This window comes from Micropterus salmoides, unplaced genomic scaffold, assembly GCF_014851395.1.
Source record: "Micropterus salmoides isolate LMB-PRFRI ecotype aquatic unplaced genomic scaffold, ASM1485139v1 Ms_hic_scaffold_14, whole genome shotgun sequence".
Lineage (NCBI taxonomy): Eukaryota > Metazoa > Chordata > Actinopteri > Centrarchiformes > Centrarchidae > Micropterus > Micropterus salmoides.
In genome coordinates this window covers 25424944-25451612 of record NW_024040485.1, presented here as the reverse complement: position 1 = coordinate 25451612, position 26669 = coordinate 25424944, and the positions used below count along the sequence as shown (strand labels likewise).

The following is a 26669-nucleotide window of genomic DNA, read 5'->3' as shown; positions in this document are numbered from 1 at the left end:
GCATTATTGATCAAACTTAATGCTGTTTATGCCTAATTATCAATGAAAATCTGTCAGTGAAAATCTCTGACAAACAAACGTTTTAGTGACAAAACTTAAAACTTGTTGCCCATGCCCAAAATATCTTAAACATAACACCAGAAATTAATATGCTGATTTTGACTATTCAAACAAAGGAGCAAAGCTGTTTTTTTTTTTCAAGAAAAGCTAAGATTCCTGCAAACCACCTGATCTTGAAAACATTTAAAATTGTACTAAGATTTTTATAGATATTTATCCCTTAAATACAATGCAGCAGTTGAGATTTCAACTTTAGCTTTTCTATTTTTTGATTATAGTTCACACAGAGTATTAAATTGAGTACTCCCAGCAGAGACTAAAAACAAACTGTTAATAGCTTGTGTGGATTAGGGCAAGAAATGAGTAACTGTAAATAGTCCAGAACGACTCTCATAAGGCTGCAGAGTAGCAAAACAGGAAAGAGAAAAATTTCCAGGGAAGAAAGTCCCTTGATATAGCAAAATCTGTCTCTGTTCCAAGAAGTGGATGGTGGAACGATGTTTTTCTTCCCTCCTAATCGTGCAAAAGAATGGCCAAGCAACAATTATCTTCTTGCTAAATTACATCCTGGACTTTTTCTGTAATTTGTTTAAACATAATAAAGTATCCTGTCCTTTGGGGCAGCAGCACATTCTCACTGCACGCTGATAAATACACACATACATCACCAGGCCTCAGGCTGCCCCTTTTGGTTGTCTTTAATAAATATTTTAATTTCAAGCTATCAAATAATAATGGAAACTCAGAGCTCGGAATAAATTCAGACACACGCACAAACACAGACAGACAAACACACATTAGCGAAAAGGGTGAGAGGGCCCTCTGGTCCTCAGTGACCTCAATCTCCCGCTTGGTTCCCTACATACAGAACGCAGTTCACTGTTTAAGAGATACATTACACAACCAATGTCTGTCTAAAGGCGAAGGACAGCATGGGCCGGCTAGGTCAAGGCCAAGTGTGCCAGTGTTTCTATTTTGGGCACATGGATGACTTATTTAAACCATCAAACCCCCATGACATCAACAACACTCACAACGTCCCAGCGTCTGGCTGAGCAGACTCTCAGCCTTCTGTGCATGTGTATGCATGTGTGTTTTACACATTCGCCGATGAAGCATGTGCAAGTACACGCACGTCTGTATATGTATATATATATAAATTTGTGTGTTTCTGCGTTTACAGTAAGCTCTACCTGTGGTTTATTGTGCATCAGCCCCCTGCACTGCAGTTGTGAAAATTATGACTCCAGCTAGATCTCCATGTGTCCATCAGCAGTTAGTGAAGCCAAGAAAGCACTTGAAGCAGCAATTGCTGAATGTCAATGTAACAGTTTTTCATCTTTTTTTGGCAATTTGTGTTGCAAGGGAATGATGAGGCGCTGATCGGAGATCAGCTGAAGCCCCACAGCCAATAGTGTTGGATGCTGACTGTTCTAGCATGATCTCATGCGTGAGTGAGTGATTAAGTCAGCCCTGTATGTGCATACATAAGAGTGTATGTGTGTGTGTCTTTGCATGTTGCTATGGTAACTTTGGTGTAGGTTGGGGTGCCCCATGGAGAACACTTACAGCTCGCTACAAGGCCAGAAGCCCTGCCTCTTGGGACTGGCGCTTAACACTGTGCCAGTTCAAGGCCACAACTCATATTAGGTCTCCACACCTGACTCTGTGTGTGTAAGTTTCTATATGTATGTGTGCACATTCGTGTCTTTTATCTATGGGCAGTAGCACAAAAAAAGCACAAAAACATGAGCATGAATTGGCGGATGATTTTGGGATGCTGTCCAGTCCTCTTTGCCTCCCCTCACTGCTGACGGCCCTGGAGTTATTCCAAGCTTCCTGCTGGCCTGCGTCTGTTGCTTCAGCCTTAATGCCCTGCCTTGTATTAACACGCACAGAATAACAAATGTAATTAACTCTCAGCGAGATTTAACCACAGCGGAAAGGGGCCAGTGGAGAGGGCCGAGTAAGCGCCACAAAAAAAGCAACCAAGAGAGTGAATGGACATGGAGAGATAGAGATGATGGCAGCTGCAGGAAGGAAGGGCAACAAAATTGGGGATGAGAAAGGGTGAAGATGGCTTACAGAAAAAGTGAGGAAGTGAAGCAATGAGCTAGCTTTCAGTAGAGTTCCCCATAGCTAAATGTAGCTGTGTGTGAATAATTTAACCTTAAGGGAAGAGCCCATGAAGGCTAAGTGGACATCAGGAATAAAACGTATCAGGGATGATCCACCCTACACACTAATTAGAGTGCTCACACGTTCCATCACATTATTAATATGCATTAATTACTGCATGCTTTTTGATTTCGCATTAAGCCCTCAGTGCCACGAGGAGCTTTTTGACAAGTTGATATTGCTCTATGCCTGCTCAAACATCATCGCCAAAGGGTCGTTTTAACGCATTTACACTGTTCAACTCAACTCAGCTCAAAGGTTGATGACGCATAGCCGTAGCAATTTTAGCCCTCGCCAAAATGTTCTATGGATTTGAATTGTAACAAGTAAGGTTAACAAGAGAGTGATTTCCATGTTTCTGAATGAGAGAACTTCAAAAAGCTCAAGTACATTGAGCACAGCTGCTCCTGCAGGATTCCCTGTACAGTAGCACACAGACAGACACAAAAGCACAAGTGTGAACACACTCTTTTCACTCGAATACACACAAACGATTCGCCCATCGCAGAAATCGAAGAAATTGCTTTTTCCATTTCTTAAGTACAGACAAAGAATGTCAAAACCAGAAAACGTAAAAGCGGGCTTAGACAGCAAGAGATCACCAAAGCACAGGAAGTCAGTCTAAACTGAATGAGACAAACGCAACAGATCGAATGAGGTGTGACGCTGACAGCCAGTAACTCACCTGTTTCCAGTTGTCAAAAATTATGACTTTGCTGTCCTCATCGTCGACTGTTACTGTGCACTCATAGCCCTCACCTGCAAGCAAAAACCCACATGTCACACACATCAGCATACTGTGTGTCTGACACTGTCATTAAATACTAGGGGCTAAATTAATCTAGGTCTCAAAAATGTTCTTGACCTACTCCAGAAACCTTAAATCGTTTTTAAATTGGGTCATGTGGCCAACTGACATGAAATGTCTGAAATGTTACTGCAACCAATTTCCAACATTTGACAATTTTTACTCCAATTTAAAGGATAAACCTGGTAATAATATTTATTTTTCTTATTATCAACAAATCCCATAAATAAGTTAAATAAACCAAAACTAACAATGTTTTAGCCCGTTTTCCATACATTTCCACTTTCCTACCCTATCTGTAGCACCCGCCGCAAAGTTGTACATTTGTTAAGATGTACATATTTTTAGTATTCAAACAATATTGATAATATTAATATTGCTGCAATATCACATTTTTACTGCAGCAGGACAGTGTACGTGAGACTCAAAATATTCTACAGATAACCTACCAAATAATCTAATGAAGGAAAATGTCACCCCGTGCAACTTTAGCTCAGTGCCATGTTTTTAATTGTTTTTGGACAATAAAGAAGCTCCATGGCACAGAGAAATAAGACATATCAGGCTTTGACTACACACACTAAAAGGATCAATTCTTTGTTGGTTGTGGTTTTACAGAATACCACCAGACTATCCGTTTAAGGAAATACTTCAAAAGGCTGCCTTTTACATGAACATTTAAAAGAAAAACTTGTAGTTATTAAGTAAAAAAGGTGAAACTTTAATATGGTAATTAACCATAAACCCTGTATAGTGTCTTGTGCCACATCATGAGCTGATTATCAACATATCCCTAAAAAATACAATACCTACATAATTGCATGGCATCTTTTAAAATACACATTAAACCATAATAGCTTGAAATAGGTGGAAAAAAACCCACAATACTGAATGACATGTCTATCTTAAGGTACATGCATGCCACATCTCCTGGTGTTAATCCATGGCTATCTTTTGCTGGTAATTAGGGGACGCATATTGATTGGTGAGGTGCTATCCCTCTCACATAGGTAATATGGTGCTGTAGCATCTGTTCAAAACAATCAAAACGTGTTAATTAAATAGGTGTCAATTAGTGTTTTCTTACGTTTTGAATCTGGAATAATTTAGCACATTGCAAGAATTCCAGATGAGAATGACAGCGCCATCATGAAAACATGTTCAATGGTCTTAGTGCTTTTTTGTCCATTTATGATGCATGAATCCAAGTGTACTACATGGCCAATAATGAATACTGCATGATGTGAGTCAGGGGCAAGTCGCTTTATGCTAAGGGAGTAGTCGGCTCTTAGTGACACTGACTTATCGATTGGCTGGTTGGATGGTTAAGGACCAGAGCTGATTATCTTCAGTGTTGCAGTTGCAATGACAGACAGACCCACTGACTGACAGGCCAAAGCAGAGGGACAAGGAGCTCAAGGCTGTTTTCTAGCAGCTTTAAAGGGAAAATCCACCTGCCAATCAATACCACTGTTATGCCACTACACTAAATATGTAGTTGAAGCTAGTAGCTAGTTACTGCTACTGGCAGTAGCTTAGCATAAAGGTTGGAAATGGGGAGAAAGATAGCCTGGCTCCATTGCTAAGAAGTCACTTCCCCCATAAATTGTTGTCCTTTTTTACACTTTTGTACATATTAGAAAAACAAAAGATTTAACATGTAAACTTTAGAGCTGCTGGTACTGGTAGGCAGATTGTGTTTCAGGCTAGCTGTTTTCCCACTGTTTCGATTCAATTAATGTGCTCATCTAAATCTTTGAATGGAATTGTGACCATTTTAACTCAACACTGTGTGTCTAAATGAAGCTTTTCTAAGGTTAAATCTTGAGACTGATTTAAAAAGGTTTCTCAGTCCTTACACAGGTGCACATGCACACAATCAAATAACACACTCCACCCATCCCTATCCACGTCTTTACCACATGCTTGTGTCTCAGAGTCTATAGAGAGGGATCTGTCCGACTGCCCAGCCAAAGATAAGGCTAGCGACGACTTGCCCACGCCATTCTGTCCCATTAGCACTATCCTCAATGCCCCGCCGTGGCTGTGGTAAACTGACTGGCTTGCTGCCGATTGGCTGAAGGACTCATCCCGAGGCACCGCTGTGTCACTGATAGGCAACGTGGCAGGCTCCTCCAAGCCCGGGATCCAATCGCAGTCCTCGGACACGGCTTCTTCCCTCCGCAGCTGATGTTTGACAGGCAGGGGTGTGCTTCCACGCCGGAGGGGGGGCGCCGTGGTGAGAAACATACTGTACTAGAATGAAATTGAAACAGAAAAAAAAAGACATGTGTAAGTCTAAAAAGGAGCCACTGGACAACACGCAAGTACTTGAAAATAGTCCAAGAGATCGAAACAGGCTGCAGATCTACCTGTAACACTGTCTATTCTGGTAAATGTTATCACTGATGAATGGGGGAAGGGTGTTTCCACTGTGTGTGCCTATGTGTAAAGAGGAGGGAGGTGATAACAGTGGAGGTGAGACAGATAAGTGGCAGTGTGAGGGAGATGCTGATGAAGACACAGAGTATGTCAAAGGGGAACCTTGAAGGGGAGAGGTGTGTGTGGGGGTGGTGGTGGCTGAAAGAATGACAGAAGATAAGAAGATGCTATAAGACAGCAGGTTGATAAGGACCCACAAAGAGGAAGACAAGAGGAAGAGGAAGAGGTATATTGAGAAAGAAACACAAGGGAGGGACAGGAGAAGAGCTGTAGCTGCTGCAGCTGTGTGTGTAATAAGGGCATACATGAATCAGGTGTCTTTACGTAGTCACTCCAGCATGGATTCACACAAAAATAGGTCCGAATCATAAAGTGTTGATCTCCATCCCGAGTTATTTGAAAAAGGAAAAGCTGTCAGTGGTTTTCTTAGTTGGGCTGAGAATAATGTGTTTGGGTAAGTGTGCATTTGCATAATAGTGTGTGAGTTTGTAGCCACAGCATCCAACCATAGATGACCCTCATCAATATTAATACAGCAATTAATCTAGGTCCAGCTGCACTCCTGGGCATCTGTGGCCCAGTGTCTGCCTGTGGCAAGGCTGAGTCCAGTATTGATGTTAAATTAAAGGGGATTGACACAATAACAGGAACAGCACAGAGGAAAGTCTCACAAATTACAAATAGATGAATCAGTACCTCTCTGACACAGTGTCAACAAAACTAGAGAGTCTAAACTTCACACATAAGGATGTATCTCAGGGCTGTTGTATTGGATTGCATTAGATTGTTAGATTGTACATGCATTTCTAATGATGGTAACTTTATCTCCTGGAGCATAGACATTTCACAGTTTGCTTTGTTTTCATAGCATCCTTTAAATGCTGTCCAATTAGCTTAGTACAGTACCATTATATACTGTAGCATATATGCCATAGAATAATAATACACTTCAGAAGTGTATGTATTGCATAGTAGGCTACAGTATAGTTGAGTACAGCAGTCTAGTGTGGTTTACTCTGGTATAGTGTAATTAAGTATAAATATTGTATCGTATGGTACAGTGCTGTATAGTATATGGTGCACTGTATTGTTGTAGTTTAATATAGTATAGTATAAGTGTAATGTAATGTTGTGTTGCACTGTGTAGTGAAGTGTAGTAAATGGCATTCTGTATGGTGTAACTCTACAGTACACCATATTACATGTATAGTACAGTATAGCGTTGTGTAATGTGATGTACTGCAATATAGTATAGTGTATTGTTGTTTAGTAGTATAATACGACTTTATAGTATTATAATTTCATGAATTCAGGTGAGGTGTGGTTGCTTGTGACACAGTTATGTAGCTGCTTACACACTCTCTCTATCAGACACACACACACACACACACACCATTACATCATTCACACAGGCTCACTCAGGTAGCTCAATTAGGTTAATTGAACGAGCTAATCAATTAGGCATAGCCTTCATTGTCAGCGGTGCTCAGGGGAACTAGGAGAGACAGGAAACTCGACCGCGGGCTGAGCCTGCGTGTCAGGGGTTAATCTCCTTCTCCCGCCAGGATGTCGAGAAACTAGGGCAAACAACAGTGCACAATACAAAATTAATACTACTGGCAATGTTTTTATTCTTCCGTCGTTACAGCCCAATTACACCGACTGCTGCAGTCTCGCTGTGTGTGCTTCTGATTCTTTCAAACCATGTGAACTGTACAGCTCATTATTACTCATTTTAAAGTATAGCCTATATCAAATGATCTATGGGGAATGAAATGGTTCCCCCAAAGACAGAGACAGATCCATGGATCGACCTCCTTTACTAACTCCAACCCTGCATGGCTAAAGCATTACAGAAATATTGCACAAACATCACAGCAGATCATTGAACTATGACAGAAAATCCGATAAATAGGGCGTAAAAATACTACAAGGCACATAAAGGTTACTTTAAAGTCAGTATAGAGTCGCACAGACACAATGGAAGTCCCTGTAATAATATTCCAAAAATCATATCCTAAGGCAAAGATGAAAAAATGCTCCACATTCTAAACAGAAATTCCCACACAGTGAAATAGTGTGAGAGGGAGAAACCAAAGTGTGCTGCATAAAAAACAATGCTTAGATCACGTTAGAGGGTGTGTTTAGTACCTGGTGTGTGCGTGTGTAGTCTAGGCTATTGTGCCGAGCGCACGAGGTGGGTTTAATGGAGGTTGAGAATATGTGTCGCCTTACCTGGTCAGCCATGGTCATCAATAAGTCTTCTCTTTATAGAACAAGTGCTGTAGCAACCGCCTCTGCCGTCCGGTTCAAGTCATCTGTGCTGGGTGCACACCCGGCTTCACATTCACAACCGTGGTAACAGACGGCACACAAATGAGACGCACCACATCTCATATAGCAAGATGTTATTCTTCCCACTCCGGCGCGTAAAATCCTCCTCTGGTGACTTGAAAGGAGAGGTGCGGCGCATGGAAAATTGGAGATGGGTAGTGGTAGGCTGGAGGGAGGATAAAGAGGCTACACCTGCGTCTCCGTTTGGAAGAAGAGGCGAGTTCTTATGGGAAGAAGAAAGAGAGCCATCCGCACAACACATCCCCTCCTATTCTTTTGGCGTCCCAACGGCGAGCAACGACTGCGCTTTCCCCCCACCTCCAGTTAATACCTGCATCTCTCTCTCTCTCTCTCTCTCTCTCTCTCTCTCTCTTCTGCAAAGTCTATTCGGGGGCGCGTCCTTCAGTGAGCGGTAGACTGATCTTGCTATGAGTTGGGTTGGAGGTGGTAGGCGGGGTGGTGGGGGTGAAGGAGTGCGCCCTAATTTCCTTCCTCCTAGATCAAGCATCAGCTCAGATGCACTGGTTCATTTAAATATGTGCCTTTGTCAAACACTGGTCTTTTTTCCCGGTGAGTTTTTTTCATGTTTTGAAGGTAGGCTATAAAGAGTCAGTTTTTGTGTGCTGTGAGGTTGAGCAGTCGCCAGAGGGAGGCAGAGTGAAGCCTACTGGAGAAGGTGCCGCCAATTAATGTTTGTACACAGGAATGAGATTCAAACTAAGACCATTAGTAGATAAAACAGCATTCTTAATGACGTACAATCATTTATGTTTTCACCATATCTTTTGATAGAAAGACTGATGAGCTTTTCTGAAAAGGGGCACTCCGCTGAGTTTATGGGAGACCATGGCTGGCTGGAGCAGGGGTCTATTGTAACAAGTCCAATTTCTCCAATCAGGAACAAGTGCATGAGTGCCATATGTCTGTCACCACGGTGACGGTTCAAGACAAACGAGCACAAACACACACACTAACATTCAGTTGGTGCACATTTAAACATTTTGTTACATTTTATTATTATGACTGACATTCGTTCCACGTCATATCTATCTTTCTTCCAATTATTTATGACAACATCTACAGTGTAAGCTGAAAAAATGTTCCCCAAAAAATATGGCAATTTGTAGGGAAGGATGTTTCTGAGTGACTATGATGTTTTATACCACTAAGCTATCAAGTCCATCACCAGTGCTTCTAACATACCACCCCTCTGTGACTGTGTGCATTAGCTAACAGGCACTCTCACTGGAAAATTCATTGGTTCAATTTATTTACAAAACCCCTCTTGCATCTCAGTCCCAGATCATAGCCATCAAAAATGTGAGAAATAAAAACAGCTTCCCATAACACATCTAGCATTTCCGTCATATTCTGCCTCAGACTTTAAACCTTACTCCAGTTAGTATGCTAGTAGTAAGTAAGTTATATTGTATGGCAAATGCTCTCAGAAGCATAAGAACAAAAGCTTCCCTATGAATTTGCTACTATTGCTTTTAGTCATGTCCTTGTTGTTGATGGCGGTATGCTTTTAATGTTGTCCGTCTCCAAGCTGAGATTATACCTGCACTACCATTAAACATCACAGTGTTTTAATGCTTTCTGTTGCTTTGTGCAAACTCTTAACCTTTTTGTCTTATCTCACTTTTTCATTGTGTACCATTTCTCCAACCTGCTCATTAAGACAGTTCTTGCCTCTTGCCATACATGTTGCAAAACCTATTATTACTCATTTACTTGCTGTGTTAAGCATACGGTATGTATGTCTATGACATGTGTCCAGTACCAGTACCACCTGGAAGCTGACCTGACTGATATTTGCAAGTAGAACGCTCATATCTACCATCTTCAATATGAAATAAATCCAGCATTAATGTGAGTGCTCTACCTCATCTCCCTTACAGTTTACAAAATATTAACTTGTAAGTTTCCAATTTATAAGCCAGGGAAAGACAAAAACTGCAATATATATTAGTGAAGACGTTCACTTGCAGTATTGTATAGTTTACCACAAGGATACAAAACAGCATGTAGTAGTAACAGTAATATAACAGTAAGCACCTTAAACATTCCAGACACTGCATTTTAAAGAGAAATTACCTACTTTTCCACTGTTGAATATGATACATTTGTTTAATAACTCAAGTTTCTTCAGGTTAAAGTTAATTCTTTTGCTGTTTCAACTCTTCAAAAAACATACTGAACACCTTAGAGGGTTTAAAGCTACGGTAATCAATATATTTTTTATCAACAATGAGCCAAGTCTGCAGATGATCCTGCCAAACTTTGGGGTTGATTAGCCTAATGTTGTTTGAGAAAAGTGAGACAAAGTCGCAAAGACCACTGGAGCAAAAATGCAGATGCCAAGCCATTTTTAAAATAATTTTAAAACGTGAAGTTGATTGTTACAGCTTCCCCATAAGGTCAGTGAGTAATCTTTAGTAGTGGATGGACTTTGCAACCCACCTGCAAATTTTCATGGGGAAAGAAAGAAAGAAAGAAAGAAAGAAAGAAAGAAAGAAAGAAAGAAAAATGATAACAAAAACAATAGGGCTCCAGTAGCTTCACTGCTTGGAACCCCTATAACGCGATTAGCATCAAATTTAGCAATTATTCAGCCATCAGGGAAAAAACGAGAAATATATTCATATATATTATATTGTAATTCATTCTCATGCTGCTCAGAGTAATCACAGTCCACAGCTCTTCTGCCAATAACCTATGGTCTTTCCCTCTAATCTTGTGACTTGTGCAGGCAGTCAGTAAGTGTGGGGCAGGTAGGAGGACTACCTGGGACGTTGCAGGCCACTAAGCTTTAAGCAAATTAATGCACAGTCACATCCTAACAACTTTCATTGGAAAAGTGTTGGCAACACTGGTGACAGTAACAGAGTAACAGAGAGTCAATCATGCTGTGTGAACATGCTGGCCTGGCTAAAGGCTTATTTGTGAATCACTACTGGTGTATAGCTCTTTGTATTAAACAGATCCTCCCTGTGGGATTTAAATAGTGTTCAATAAATGAACGACCTGACAACCTATCAAGGCTATTAGGTGAAGTGTTCTGTCACACTCAAAGAATCAATACCTCTACAAAATGCCAATCTAGACGATGAGAAGTCCCTTCTGTTACAAGAAGCAACTCCTGAATCTCTTGGATATTAATCTCCTCTCAATGTCACCTGCTCTTAGCTGGCTGATCCCATAGTGTTTTCAAAATCTACAATCCGCCTCCAGACATGTCAGGGCCTCTGTAAACACACTGAAAGGAAATGGAAAGGATCCTCTCAATGGGCCTGCTGAGCATGACTTATATTTTAAGCTTTCACTAATCTGCAGACTTAATTAAGTCTCATCAGGACATCAGAGCTCGCTAGTGCCTTGCACTGTGTGAGAGGATCACAGCGCAGACAGATGACAGAGATAAGTGCTCTCATTAGCCACCAAGACAGTATCAACGAAATTCCCGCCTGCTCCCTGCTAATGGAAACAGATCTGGTCTGTCATTAGAATGTGGAGCGGTGCAGTCTGGGAGATGTCAGGAGGTTAAGAGCCAAGGTAGGATTTATGGCTGCCAATAAGATGACACCAGCAAGGTCAGAAATTAGTTTATGTATTAATCATCGTCACATGCCTGCCATCCACAGATCCGGAAGTGAATTACTTTTTGCCATTCAATGAAATGAAAGTGTTGTAAATGCAAACTGAACTATGACTACCATTAGCATGTGAAAACGTCCCCCAGTATTGATAGCTTAGACAAACTTAACTGTCAGTAAACCTGGAACCTACATCCTAGTTTAGTTTAGCTTATCTATGTGTAAAGACAGGAAATGGCCAGCTAGTCTTCCTCTCTCTGAAAGTAACAAAATCCTCTTAAGCCGGCATACAAACGGAGATGTTACTGCTCCCAGCCATGAATAGCCTTTCACAACAAAACAACATGTTTGGGGGTCAGTTGTTATGCTAAGCTACACCAGATGTGTTATCAATCTTGTCATGAATGTTGAACTATTGCTTTAAATGCAAATTCCCAATGAATTTAATCACTGGTTTACATTTCTCAATGTGAATGGCCTGACAACTAAAAATCCAATTTGTCCTCTGCCAATTTGCGAAAAACAAAGCCACTAACCACTGCAAGTACATGACATACACTTTACATTGTGATATTGAACCACTCTGGATGCAGATGTCTCCACTTGTTAAGAAGTAATTTCCCCATGCAGTCATGTGATCTTTCATGTCAAATCCGTATTTAATGAGCACTTCTCTGCATTCAGTCTCAGAACAAAAGCTTCTTTTAATGCCTCTCATAAGTCAGAGGCCTCTTTTCACAAGGTTATGAAGATGACATTGGATTTAGATCATTTGCAACCAAAAGCTTCACAAGGAGCTTTACAGGGAGGCAGGCATGGCATGCTGTGTCCTCAGTGTTTTTGCTCTGTCACACAGCTTAGTAATGGGGTTACAAGGTTGTATTGCATGTCGTAATGTACTAGATGTAATGTAATGATGTCCTATGAAGGCTTCTCGAAACAGGCAAAGCTCTTTTCATACTGTGCACACGTTACACACGCTACAGTCAATGTCATACTCTTTTTATTGCAGTTCTGGAATGGTTTAAAAGCAGACGTCCTTCAGTCCCTGAAAAAGGCTGTTCAGATCCCATGTGGGAGCTCTTACGACGGCTCCTAAAGTTCAGTGACCTGGATTTATAAATGGTGATGTGTGCTTGATAAACTCCTTTGTTTTGCTGTACAATATAATTTTAAATTGTTTTGAGTTGGCTCTCCTCCTCTGCAAGCTTCAAACTGCCAGGGCAGTGAGTTGCTTAGTGACTCTGGCATTGTGATGAGGAATATAAACCTTCTGTTTTTATGGCACATAATTCATTCTGTTTATGACACCATGTCATCTATCTGAGAGGCTCACACACTATTGCCTGGATCCTTTTTATACATTTACTGTAATGCTGCAAAAGCAAGGAGGATGTGGCTCTGACCGCACAAGCATCAAAACAAATGGCATATATTTTATACAAAACATGTGACCCATATATTTGGATGTACATTGTTTCGTGTGATTGCAAATATGAGTAGTATGTCATGGGGATATGTGAGTGAGCATAAAAAACAATGAGACAAAGTTCTGCTAATGGGAGATGCTGCTGAGTTAACAAAAGGGGACATAATATTGACAAACTCAAGTGCATTATATATATAGCCAGAGTACCCCAGCAGCCATGAAGGTGAGAGATGATGGCAATACAGAGGAGAGTGGCCATGTAATACACAAGGAAAGCAGGGACCTGGAAGAACAGCTGACCATGTGCAACCCCGAATCAAAGTCAATGTAGGTGACCTTGCACAGGCAATGCTATGGTTACTGAGACCAGCCCATTGGCTACATCAGTGCATAAACTGTGGAAGAGGAACATTTGAGAACGTAAAACTTTGACACCCCTTTAATACCCGTTTGTATTAGGGAAGACACTGTGGCAGACAGCAATGTATGTACATGTTCTTCAAAAACATTTTAAATTTGCTTTAATCACAGAAAAAAAAATATATGTTGTGACTTTAAAACCAGCTTATGAAGTTGACCTGGTGAATGTGACATTGTTTTTACACAACCAGAAGAAATAGAAGAGAATTTGATTTGTTATTTAGCTGCTAAATGCTCCTCTAGATTGACTGACTAGATGTTAGTGGGAGCTAAAACCAAATTAAAAACATGTGCCTGCTGTGGCTGTAAACAACGTAAGTGGTGAGAGTGAACCAAAACAGTAAAGTTGTGAGCAAAACAACCAAAACAATGAGCTGAAAGATTCGAAAACAAGCTCATGGAGCTGAGGGGGAGTGCAGAGTCAGGTGATACTTCTCTTTGGGTTCATCATTTTATCCATTAAAGAGGTGGTATTATGCTCATTTTCAGGTTCAAAATCTTATTTAGGGGTTGTACCAGAACAGGTTTACATGGTTTAATTTTCAAAAAACACCATATTTTTTGTCATACTGCACATTGCTGCAGCTCCTCTTTTTACCCTGTGTGTTGAAGGCTTTGCTTTAGCTATGGAGTGATACATCTTGTCTCTAAATTATCTTTGTTTGGAGTTGCACATGCACAGTTCCTAGTTAAGGACTACTAGCCAATCAGAAGCAGAGAAAGGCGGGTCAGCGAAAAGACGGTAAACAGCTTCGATTCAGCTGTAGGCTACATGTTGCCGACCAGGTTGGCAATTTGGACTGGAGCAAGAGTTTCAGAGTGGTGAGTTATTAATCTGTAACAAAAGCATCTTTCATCCATAAAGTTTTAACTGAGCTCTGTCTCTACATCACAGTAACAACTTCATGTCCATTGATGTGTTTGGAAGAGAGCGGAGAGGTGTGCTGCAGCTCACTGTTTTTCCACCGGTGTTTTTGAGGGCGTCGGACTAGTTGCTCAGCCAGCATTATGACACGTATTTTCATTGTGACGTCACAAGAAAGGGAAATAAAGGCTGGACTACAAAGAGCTGTTTTCAGGCAGTTCAGAGCAGTGCATTCTGTGGGAGATCGGAACTCCCTTTGGGTGGACTTTGGGCTTTTTCACTTTGCAAACCTATTACATACACAAAAAAGAAATTTAACTCAATAGGGAGAGGGGAAAAAGCCAAAAACCATAATACCACCTCTTTAAAAATACTGAATGGAATAGCTTTAATAGATAGCTCCACCTATTTCTTACATAACATACACACTAAAGGCCTTGGGACATTCTACTGTATACTACTGTATGTGAAAACAGTTGTATAAAGCATTTTGTGGATCCAGGGGGAGCTGCGAGAAACTGATAAAATGCCTCAACGTTTGAAGATTAAGACTAAATGTTTGAAAGTGAAAATAAATATGGGCTTGTGGAGTTAGAAAGCACTAGACCTCTGTAGCCCGCTCCTCATCTGAGCTTGAGCTTTATGGCTCAAAGCTGCATTAGCCACTAGTAGCCTACTGCACCCAAATCTGTGGCAGAGTTTTATTGTAGATAATGTAGGTATATAAGCTTTGAAGAACAATGTATGGAGAAAAAAAACAATCTCTGGTTGTGCTGCATCGATTTTAAAAATGTTTTTAAACTGTCTATCACGAGTCACCAGTGAGCATGGCACCAGGATGGTCAGTGGGATCAATTCATTCTTGTTATAAGACTTTAATACTCACACTCAGTCTCATGTGTGGTGCAACAATATGATACCTCAGCCAGTTCTGCAAACTAGCACTCAGAAGAACGTATGGCAGGGTGAGCGCCCTACGTCCAGGTCTGCCAGGCTGAGGTTGAGAATCAGGGAGGAGCTTGGCTTGGAGCGACTTCGGGGGCTCCTCATCAGCACCAGCCACAGCAAGGGGTGACCTCCAAACCCCACCAGAAGAGAAACTAGGCTGACCATGGGCAGCACCACGGTGAAGGAGATGGTGGTGTTGGTGGAGACGACATTGAAAAGGAGGTTGACTATGACTATGGCTGTAGCAGGTGTGATAGTACAACGTGTCAGTGGGATAAAGAGATAAAGACAAGAGATGAAAGATAGTTGAGCAGACGGGGAAAAGAAAGAAGAGGGTGGAGGGGAGGGACTTAAAAAAAACCAAATTGGAGTAATTCTAAAAAATAAGATTGTGGATGAAAAGTGAAAGGCCAGATGAAGGGAATGAATACACTAAAGGGGTTGAGAGAGGAGAATGTGAGACACAAAATGAGATATTACAAATGAGATGAGAAAGGAGCAGCAGAGAGATGATGAAGCGAAGGAGTAATAAAGAAAAGGATATTTTTCGAGGTGAAGAGAATTACCAACAACTGTGAGAGCAAGATAAGCAAAATCAGAAATTTAGAGAGACACGCAGAGTTGTAATAATCAACCATCTCCCATGTATTATTCATGTTTATAATAGTTGCCGCTCCGTGGGTCCAAATCACCTGCAATTCAGAGCTCACCAGGCCTTTCCTGTGACTGACAAGCCTGATGATTCAGATGAGACAGTCTAGTCGGCTCTCTTCTGTCTCAGGAGACTTAAGCAACAAAAACTCAATGACATCAGCAAGTCGACTGCATCACGACTCAAACAAGACAGCTCACCTCGGCGGGCACAGGCAGACGCATTACACAAACAGGAAGGGAGCTTGTTTGTTCCCAGGGGGATAAACAACACACATTGTGCAGAGGTAAAGAGCAGGCAGTTGACCAGAGTGAAGCACTGCAGGTAAACAAACCACTTATTCCCATAAGTAAACAAGCAATTTATTTGCTGTTAAAGAGATGACTTGGCTAACTACGCACTGACATTTGGGATTATTGATTTTACATCAATGTCTGAGCAGAATGACCAACGTTTGCCTCTTTAAAACCCCAATTGCACAAACAGGAAGATACCACTAAATTTCAGCAGTGTTACAGATGGCTTTATGAATCAATTCTCTCCACAGAATCCCAGCAGCACAGCCTAAACAAAACAAAAACAGCACTTTGAAGACAGATTAAATGAAAGGCTTTTTAAAATCAGTGCATAAATAATAGATTGTTATAGTGAAGTTAGAGCAACTACAAATCATTCAAACACTAGTTTAACTCTTGAAAAACATGCTTTGTCAGATGAAGATAAAGACAGGATGCAGAACAGCAACAGCTAGGGCTGTTCTGTCCAAAATGAAAAGCAACATCACTAAAGCTCACTAATTAACACACTGTATATGTTTAACTCGTGCAGAAAGAGAAATGTAAAAATGATTTTAGGGTGACGTGTTGTAACTATTTTGGTATGGCCTCTCTTACATGTGTAAATTCATCATTCATTTATGATTTGAATGTCTACTGTATATATATATATATATGTTGAATTGTATGTTCACCCATAGACAATTTGCCCACTTTTTCATGCAGCTATGGTGGCTTAGCATTTGATACGAATAAACTAAATGCTCGTGTAATAATTGAACTAGCATGGCTTCTATAATTAGTGCAAAATGACATAGTATTAGCAAGAAGCATTACAGGAACTAAGAATTCATGGATAGAGAGGTTTCCAGTTATTTTTGTGCCTGCTGTGCCCACTGATCCTACACGGCAACCTGCCCTATAGCCAGAGACGCTGCGAGAAGAAGCAGATTCAGCAAGCAAAGTCATAAGTTGTTGTTTACATTCTGTTTGTTTATGATTAAACATATACAATAGTGAGCTTTAGAGTTATTGGTTGGTGCATTTTTGTACTTTGGACAGAACCATAGCTTAAATTAAAAAAAGAGGATTTAGCCACTGTGACGTCACCCATTGGTTTGTGGTCTACGGTTTAGAAGCCTCGGGTTTGGCATTTTGGCCGTTGCTATTTTGTTTTTTTGGAGCCAAAAGTGGCCATATTTAGACGAGAGGTAGGGAGGGACACGCCTTTCTTTTTGCAACTGTGGAGTCACCCCCAGCTGGCCATTAGAAAAATGCATGTTTAAGGCACGTCCTTATTGGCTTCCCTTTTCAGACGTGGAGGTTTCCGCTTGAACATAGCCTGGATAGGTGTTTCCCCCAGTTTTCAGTCTTTATGGTAAGCTTGGCTAACCGAATCCTGACTCCAGCCCTGCACAGGCATATGGGGCTGATATTGATCTTCACATCTCATCCTCTGAAAGATGCAAATAAGCATGTTGAATTGAGAACTGTTGGTCTGCTTCACAGTAATAGCCTCACCATTTTTTGACAGTTGAACACTTTAAATGTTGACTTAATGACTTAATGCAGCTCTGACACAGTATGAAGAGCGTGAACAGTGATGTTGTTATCAACAAGATAAAAGAATTGCTCTGGATTACATGTATGCATGTTTGACCCTGTGGATCCATTGGCTTTAAGTAATCTAAATAAGGCAGGAATGGAAGACTCTGCCTCTACCAATAAAAACTACTATAGACAGATAATTACAAAATATGGTTTCTGTATTTTCTGGTCATGCTTTTGGAAAAGGGGAGCTGTATTAATGTGTAAGCAACACTTTAATGTTGTAGTTGGTCCAGGTGTAAAAAATTTATAAAAATAAGTATTTCATACGTCATTACTGTTGTGTTGTTTAATTTAAAATGCTGCATTATATTTTATAAACAGATCACATCTTGTTTATGGAAAATCTTAATCTGAAAAGTGACTAGTAAATATTGCTGTTAAATAAATGTAGTAAAGTAAAAGTATAAAGTAAAATACCTTAAGTACCTTAAAATTGTTTTCAAGTATAGTATTTGAGTACTTAGTTACTTAATACTACTGACAATAAAAATGTTATGAAAACTATCTAGCATTCTCTATTAGCTCCATAGATATGCTATTTAACTGTTAATTGTCACATTATCAGCATAATTTGAAAATGCCAGAGTGTGGTGATGGGATGCATCATTACTCCCACTTTTGTCAAAACCTGGTCAACTGTGTCTGTGATATTGTGTGTGACGGACAGATGGACAAGCAAATGAACAAATGTTTGTTCATTCCTTCATCCATCTGTCCATTTAATGCAGTATCTCACTCGATTAACATCCCTGTCCAAATTTCATCTTTGGGGGTGGGTGATAACGTGCGCTTTACACACAAAGAAAAAAGGTCAGCAGCTTTGGTGTTTTGAACAAGGAGTCATCACTACTTTCACTATTATTATTGCCTATGTTGTATACAGGCCTTATATGATCGTGTTTATAGGGGAAATAATTTATTTGAGGGGATGAAACGAATTAGCAACCTGCTTCGGGCCTTACTAAATTTGACTTCACACATTTTTCTTGTTTGGTTTTCTTTGTACCACAGAAACTGACTGAGGAGTGAAGAGCAGAAGTAATGGAAAAGGGCTAAAAGGGAAAGCTGTAACGTGACAGATGAGGAGAGACAACCCAGAACAGAAGTGATGGGAAGTACAGAGACATAAAATGAGCAACACAAGGCCAAACTAATTGCGTTTCATTTTAGACACATTGACCTCCAGCTGAACTGATTTAGTGATTTAGAAGTTGTGACTGGCTCCTGGCTATTTTTAGTCCAACCACTTTCACTCCCCGGTCACAATATGGATTTACATACATTTGAGCATGAAAATTAATTGATCCAGGTTGTGGTTTTAAGAGGAAAGAGGAATGCTGAAGATGCTCATACACAACATTTAATGGTTTCAAGGGGTCATTTAATGGTTTCATAATGGTTTGGGTTTGGTTTTAGGACAGGTCGCCAGTTGAGGGGTAAATACAAATCATATAATGCAAATATTATGAAACATATTGTCTGGCCTACAGTCACCACCACTACATTTAGTTGAACACCCATGGGTCAGGGCTCCAGACTAATTTTTGATTTTCACCTCTTAAATACAATATTTTCTATAGACTCTTATACAAGTGAACATGAACTTTAACATTAATAAGAAATATAAAAAATATAAAATGTAAAAAATAATAAGATATAATACTGAACTTTGGCTGTGCTGCCTGGTAATCATTACAGTCAATCAATTAATTTTAAGTAAGTATCATTCCATTGAAACATATTTAATTTTACAACCCTGTTTCCATCTCGCATTAGTCCAGAGTTGTAACTAAACCATGACTGAGAGACTAGATAATCATTGTCTTGTTTTAAAATGATGTGTGCCTATGAGGAGTGCCATCACAGCCATAAATTAACTGACTTTAAACATGTGGCCCTAATCCTCTTCCGTACATTTCACATTATATACACTGATGGGGTTTTTTTATGCAAAAAAACGGAGGGTGTATTTGCAAGTCGTACTGGTGCTGTGGTAGCACTGTCTCCAAAAATGGTGGCAATATGGACCAAATGGTCGCAGTCTGGAGCCCTGCCTATGGGATATTTTGAAGTTACGTCCTAGACACAGCCCTCTCCACCACCATCAACACCAAATGAGGGGATATTTGGACGTATTCATTCCTCCAGTGGAGTTCCAGAGACTTGGTGAATCTACAACAAGGAAGCTGTTGTGGCTCTACACCTTACCAAGACAATGTTGTTTTCTTAGCCATGCTAATGGCATGACTCTAGAGATAGTTGGTCCGCCAGTTGGTACACTACTATTTCACTCTTTAGCCACACTGTTTAATCTCCAGCCATCTTCATTGCTCTTTGTCTCTGTCTCTGGTACCCCAGACCTGCTTAAGCTGTCCACCAGATGCCCTTGGACTTTCCCTCTCAACTGAGTTCAATCTCAAAACGTTTTGAAAAAAATTCTCTATGTTTTTGGACTGAATGATATGTTTCCTCGAAAACAGTGTGCGCAATGGGCTTCGAGGTAAATTTTCTACCATTTGGGGTGTGTGTCAGAGGTGTGCGCTTGTGTACACAACAGAGTGTTGAAAGCACCACCGTTTCCATTGAAAAAACATTGTGCTACGTTTTGTCAGGGCTGAACTCGGCCCTATTCTCACTTCCCTGATCTGCTCCGCAGTTCCCTGGCCCACTCCGTCCACTCCTCACCTGCAAGTCATTCCTTCACCAGCCACTCACCATATATATCAGCTCATGTCCTTTCTTCATGGCCAGTTCATCCTAGTTGCCTTTTGCGTGTTAGTTTCTGTTACCTGTATCTGACTTGCTGCACCTGTCTGTAAGCTAATCACCTAATAAAAAAGTGAACTGCACCAGTCTGCCTGCATGTCAGTCTTTGGGTCCAATCCCCATTGCCCTCCAAACCATGAGATGTCCACTTACATCTCATATCTCAGCAAGTATTAGTATTAGTTTTTATTTAAATAGCACTTTTTAAAAGAGCAATATATAGAAAAAATTCCCTGCCAATTGTCACGATCCTATCCTGAGCTTGTCTGGGTTATATTATTTAGGCCATGCCTTCTCTTTGTTTTGATTTTGGTTTCTCTGTGTCTGGGTTTTGGGTTTCAGTCCTGTCTGTCTGTGGTCTTGTATCCCGTCTTCTGCTTGTTCTATGTGGTGGTTCTGGTCTGCTCTGTCCTGTTATCCCGGTGTCTGCCTTAGTGCTTGTTTAGTTCTGTTCCTGTCTCTCATGTGTTAGTTCTGTACCATTGTGCGTGGGTTCTGTCTGTTTGCTAGGTGTCAATTTATGTTCTCTGCCAGTTTCATTTATTAATCTGATTTTGTTCATTTTGCTTTAATCTTTGTTTAGCCTTTATTATTTTATCCATCCGCATCTTTAAGAGACTTCATATCTGTCTTGTCTCGTACCTTAGTTCCTAGTTCGGTGTCTTAGTTCTTAGTCCTGTACCTTAGTTCCTGTACCTTAGTTCATGTCTTAAGTGTTTACTCCTGGTCTGTGTACTTCTGTGTTGTTTTTCCCATGTCTGCTCTCAGTTCTATTTAAATCTTAGCTTCAGTCTGTGTTCCTTGTTATTAGTGTATTCGTGATCTGTCTGCTTGCGTCTGGATTAGTTTGTTTTTATCATTCTGATCTGTTACTACTTACTTTGATATTTTCCATGTTTAGTGTTCTGCAACTTGTGTTATGTCTGTTCCCCTCCAGTAATTTGCCAGCCTGCCAGTCTCTGTTTTCCCTGCTGTCTCTCTGCCTGCCTGTCTGTCTCGTTAGCCCTGATCCCTGTCACCTGTGTTGCTCCCGCCCTGCTCGTTAGTCCCTGTGTATATATACCTGGTGTTTCTGTTCATGAACATTTTGTCAAAATGTGACAAGGTGTTAAATATAATGAGAAGTCTGGCCGGATGTGACTGGGGGACAGAGAGGGGCTCCATGCATTTAGTACATCAGGCAATGAAAAGGGCCCTAATTGACTATGGATGCTTTGTTTATGGTTCTGCAGCCCAGTCGGTGTTACGGAAGTTAGACACTCTGCTGGCTAAGGCTCTGAGACTCTCTTGTGGAGCTCTCAGGACATCTCCAATTCCTGCTCTGCTTATTGAAATGGGTGAAATGCCCTTATATTTACGGTGTATTAAGTTGGGAATGCAGTATTGGGTCAAATTGAGTGGGTCTAATCTAGCACTCCCAGCTAGGTGCCTTTTGCAAGGATCGTGGACTCTGGCAGAAAGATAAGAAACAAATCATTTTTTGAATGCATAAATCAGTGGACAAGAGAATTGAGAATGATGCAAGAAGACGTGGCCACACAATTCATCTACCTATTCCTTATTGGTTAATGCAAGAACTGGATATTGATTTAACTTTTTTACAAGAAAAGAACAAACAATATCTGAACAGTGGGAAGGGATCATATCTGAAATTTTTTACAGATGGTGCCAGGGAACCAGAGAGTGGGAGAGCAGGTTTTGGGGTGTATATAGCTCAACTGGACCTTGGGATTAGCAAGAGAATTACAGATGGAAGTTCTGTCTTTACAACAGAGCTACTGGCAGTTCTTTGGGCTCTGTGGTGGATTGAGGACATGAAAATAAGAGAAGCCTTAATCTGCTCTGATTCTGCAGCTGCCCTGATGGCCTTGAAAGGCGGTGAAGCAAAAGCCCGTCCTGATATCATAGGTGAAATTCTAGCCCTATTATTTAGAATTACAATGATTGGTAGCAATGTGGCCCGGGACATGCTGGAATTGAAGGAAATGAAGTAGCAGACTTTTTAGCAAAATCAAGCTTAAAGAAGTTAGAGACAGATATAAATATATCATTGGGAAGAGTGGAACTAAAAGAAAAAATTAAGCAGAGTATTGAAGGGGAATGGCAAAGATTGTGGGAAAATGAGACCAAGGGGAGACATTATTACTCTTTGCAATCTCAGGTTAAAAAAGTCAGGCAATGTTATGGATCCACAAGAGATTCTGTTAAAATCTGTAGGTTAAGACTTGGGCATTGTGGGTTGAATCAGTCTTTATATGTCAAGTTCTGTCATTCTAAGTCAAATTTATATTGGGTCAAAATGAGAACCACCACTTGATTGTCAAAATAGTATTATAGTTCTTACACGATACAGGGCTATCTATAAAAATTTAAAGCAATAAGGTTTTCATTATGGCTACTTCCTGAGAAAGGCAGTAATACGCCTAGAAGCGTCTAAACTGCCGTAAATCCATATGAAGAAGAAGAAGTCGTCTTTGTCCGGTCATTGCAGGGTTTGTAGCGTGAATACGCTGTCAGATATGTTGTGGATATATTCAGCCTGTTTGTTTTCCCTGCTTGTTCCTGTGTATTTTGGATTTCTGTTGGATTACCTTATTTTGGATTTGTCTCTGATTTGTCTTTGAACTGTACCTGCTCCGCTCTACGTCCTGCATTTGAGTCCACCAACCTTCTCCACACCACAACCATGACACCAATAGACATGTCCCTACCAATATCCAGCTTCTATTGAATTGTCCTTACAATAATTTTTATCAAATCAATTAAATATAACCACTGTTGTCCATCAGCGTTTTGTCAATGTGTTTGGTACACAAATGGTTAATAGCTCTTGTTCTCTACTATGAGTCCAATGTGTTTTTAAGTTTTGAAAGATTGTCCTCCCCCTCATATGCCTGACAGTGGTTTGGTCTGCTGCCTAACTTTTTCAGACCCTCAGCAACATTATTTATAAAACTCTCCCGCTGGGAGATGTTTTATTGTCCCCACCAACAGTGACACGAACTATCCACTCTTAAGTTGACAGTCTGCTGATCTAACAGAGGGGAGGGACTGGGTCAGAGAGATGGGGCCCTAACAGCAAAAGTCTTTATTAGTCTTTAGTGGAAACATTTCAACCCAGCACTAAGTCCTTCTCAGGCAAATACCCACATCAGAGAGATTATATAACAAGATGACCAATCATATCGTAATCACGTAATCACATTTATATGTGCCAGGACATCCTTATCCTTCATCATTACTATGAGTAAGTGAATGAGTATAACTTACATATATGTGTTACACAATACTTTAGTCAATAGGCCACAAGAGAGTCCACAGAAAATATTAAAATACTAGTTTCATCACAACAGAGTAACAAAATGTCAAACCTCAAGTGAGTTAAAACAGAAGAAGAAGTAAATGCAGAGGTCTAAAATGCATGCAGAGCCACAGGGAGATACAAAGAGGTTAAATATATAGTATGTGCCTCACTTACTACGACATGACCTGAACAAGGGAAAAGCCCTCTGCTCACCATCAGCTGATGTGCTGTACAAAGAGGAGAAAGACAGGGCACACACCTGTGCTATGATATGACATCAATCTGATCCCTGAGCTCTGACTTCCGAGGTAAATGAAACGCAGTATTAGTCTGTGTGTTCCTTAGTCTCCGTATCCCCTGTGTTTTCCTAGTGTTATTGGACTTCTTCTCTTGGACTTTGCTTCTTTTATGGACTCTGGTTAGCCGACTTGACAGTTGTGACACACTGAACACATTTGGGATGAATTGAAATGTTGACTGAGAGCCAGGCCTTGCACATCTAGTCTGCAAGTAGCAGACTGGATGTGTAAGTATGTTAAGTCAATGTCTGTGAAGGTTCTCAGTCATCCTGAGCAAGACACTTAACCCCTAGTTGCTCCAGAGTCATGCGACCTCTGATATATAGCAATTGTAAGTCGCTTTGGATAAAAGTGTCAGCTAAAGGAATTAATGTAATTGTGTATTTCTCACCTCAAATATTTTCATTTAATTTCAAACATATTTTAGTGGACTGTTTAGCTGTAATATAAGAATTTGTGACCGGATTATTATTTATTCCTGCTGAAAAACGTAACCTGAAAGAAACCCTGAAAGGAAGGAACCTTCCAGAAGAAATCTGCTTCAGTCTAGCTGCTCAACGCCTGCATTTCTAACATGAGCAAAATTTAGAACTGTAACTTTATTTAACTAACTCTGAAGGCCACCATGGCTCCATCACACCCAGCCATATGGGGTTGTGTGAAGATGTTATCTTTCTTCTGGCTGAGAGACAGTCGACTCAAGCCAAGTTGCATGGGACCAGAGGGATCATCTGCTGCCCTGTCCTTCCAGTGTAACTTCTTTCCTGGCCATCTGAACCAAAAGGTGACATTTTACTTCACCTCTGACATTGGGGTTATTGCTATAGATAAATGTTGGGACCACTTAATCAGTGTCCTACAATCCTCCAGGTATTCATATTGACATTTGACCTGTGATTTCATCAGTCAATAACAAGGGCTCCTGGACTGTGGATGGCTTGTGGATATACATGACGGTTTCTTTAATGTTGTAGAGTGAATATATTGCCAACATCTCCTATGTAGAACTAGCTATTGATGGTAATTTTGGTCTTAGCTGTAAAGAGGTGGTATTATGCTTTTTGCCCTTTTCCCTCTCCTTTAACGCTATAATGCTCGCTAAGTGGCTAGTCTGACACGCCCTCAAAAACACAGGTGTAAAACCTTGAGCTGCAGAACACACCTCTCCTCTCCCTTCCAAACACTAGCTACCCTCCAGGCAGTCAACGGACATAAAGTTGTTACTGTGATGTAGAGACAGAGCTCAGTTAAAACTTTATGGATGAAAGATACTTTTGTTACAGATTAATAACTCACCACTCTGAAACTCTTGCTCCAGTCCATGTTGCTAAATTGGTGAGAGGAACATATACAGCTGAACCGAAGCTGTGTTTATCGGCTTCTCACTGACCTGCCCTTCTCTGCTTCTGATTGGCTAGTAGTAACTAGGAACTGCGCATGTGCAACTCCCAACAAAGATCATATAGAGGCAAGATGTATCACTCCATACATAAATAAGCCTTCAACACAGGGTGAAAAGAGGAGCAGCAGCAATGTGCAGTATGACAAAAATATGGTGTTTTTTGAAAATTAAACCATGTAAACCTGTTCTGGTACAACCCCTAAATAAGATTTTGAACCTGAAAATGAGCATAATACCTCTTTAATTTAATTATTGAGTTAAATTCTATTAATAATATTTAATATGAATATTGATGAAGTATTTCACTCGTGCTTCCAACAACCTCAAAGCTGCTGAATGGTGTATTAAGGTGATTTTACTGGTTTGTAATTTTTTATCCACGTAGTGATTTCCTGTGTTTACACAAGTTAATACAGCTTGACAAGATCATCTCTGTGTCAGAAATTGTATGTTGCTTATGTAACACTTCATTCAGGTGTGTCTAAATTGTTCATCATGTATTCATATTGTATTTATTCATGGTTGCAGTTATCTAAAGTAATTTGTGTGTCTAGTCATTATTAGGTGTGTTGTGTGGTGTGCTGTCTCTGAGGCCTTCACTAAAGGCAGAGTTGTACCACTGTAACGAATTGCTGTAGTGTCAACAGTAAAAATTTACAGTAACTGGTCATTTTACAAAGGTTAACTGTAAATCACAATGCAGTATGGGCACAAAATAATTACAGTTGTTGACTGCATTTTTCCACAGTGATATATTGTATAATTACAGGCAAACTGTGTTTTAACTGTAGATAATAGATATTACAGTTCTTTTTTAAGATACATTGTTGCCATAGACTGTATATACAAAGGTTACAAAGGCACTCTCATTACCTTGGCTGTGTGTACAAGCACCTGATATAGTTGAAAAACTGTATTGAATTTTGATAAATTCAATACAGAATTCTACAGCAACATATTGTACCGTGACATTTTAACAGCTGTTTACTGGCAACTCTAGTTGCTAGGTAATTTATGTAATTTGAACAAGATACTGTTGTAAATTAGATTACAATTAATTGTTTTTATTGTAAAAACACCAGTAAATTGCTGTAATTTATATACAACAAACACCTGTAAAATATATCCTGTAATAAACTGTAATTTCTTTTACAGTATTTGGCAGCATTTTTACAGGATTATTGGCAACTTTTTTGCCAGGTATTTACTGTACATTCTACAGTCAGTTCGTTACAGTGTAGGGTACCACTATCCCTGGATAGAAGGTTGTTAAAATGCAT

At 40.2% G+C, this 26669-nt stretch overlaps 1 protein-coding gene across 1 annotated transcript in view; it reads right to left on the bottom strand.

Annotated features, from left to right (window-relative positions):
- The window catches only part of rem2 (RAS (RAD and GEM)-like GTP binding 2), a 28799-nt gene extending 20565 nt beyond the window's left edge, over window positions 1-8234 (bottom strand). The window contains exons 1-3 of the mRNA XM_038718750.1: window positions 7724-8234; window positions 4966-5302; window positions 2924-2997 (exon numbers count right to left, since the gene is read on the bottom strand). Of these exons, the coding sequence (XP_038574678.1) occupies window positions 2924-2997; window positions 4966-5302; window positions 7724-7741 (429 nt within the window). The 5' untranslated portion in view covers window positions 7742-8234. The remainder of the gene's footprint in view (window positions 1-2923; window positions 2998-4965; window positions 5303-7723) is intronic.
- Window positions 8235-26669: the final 18435 nt, after the last annotated feature.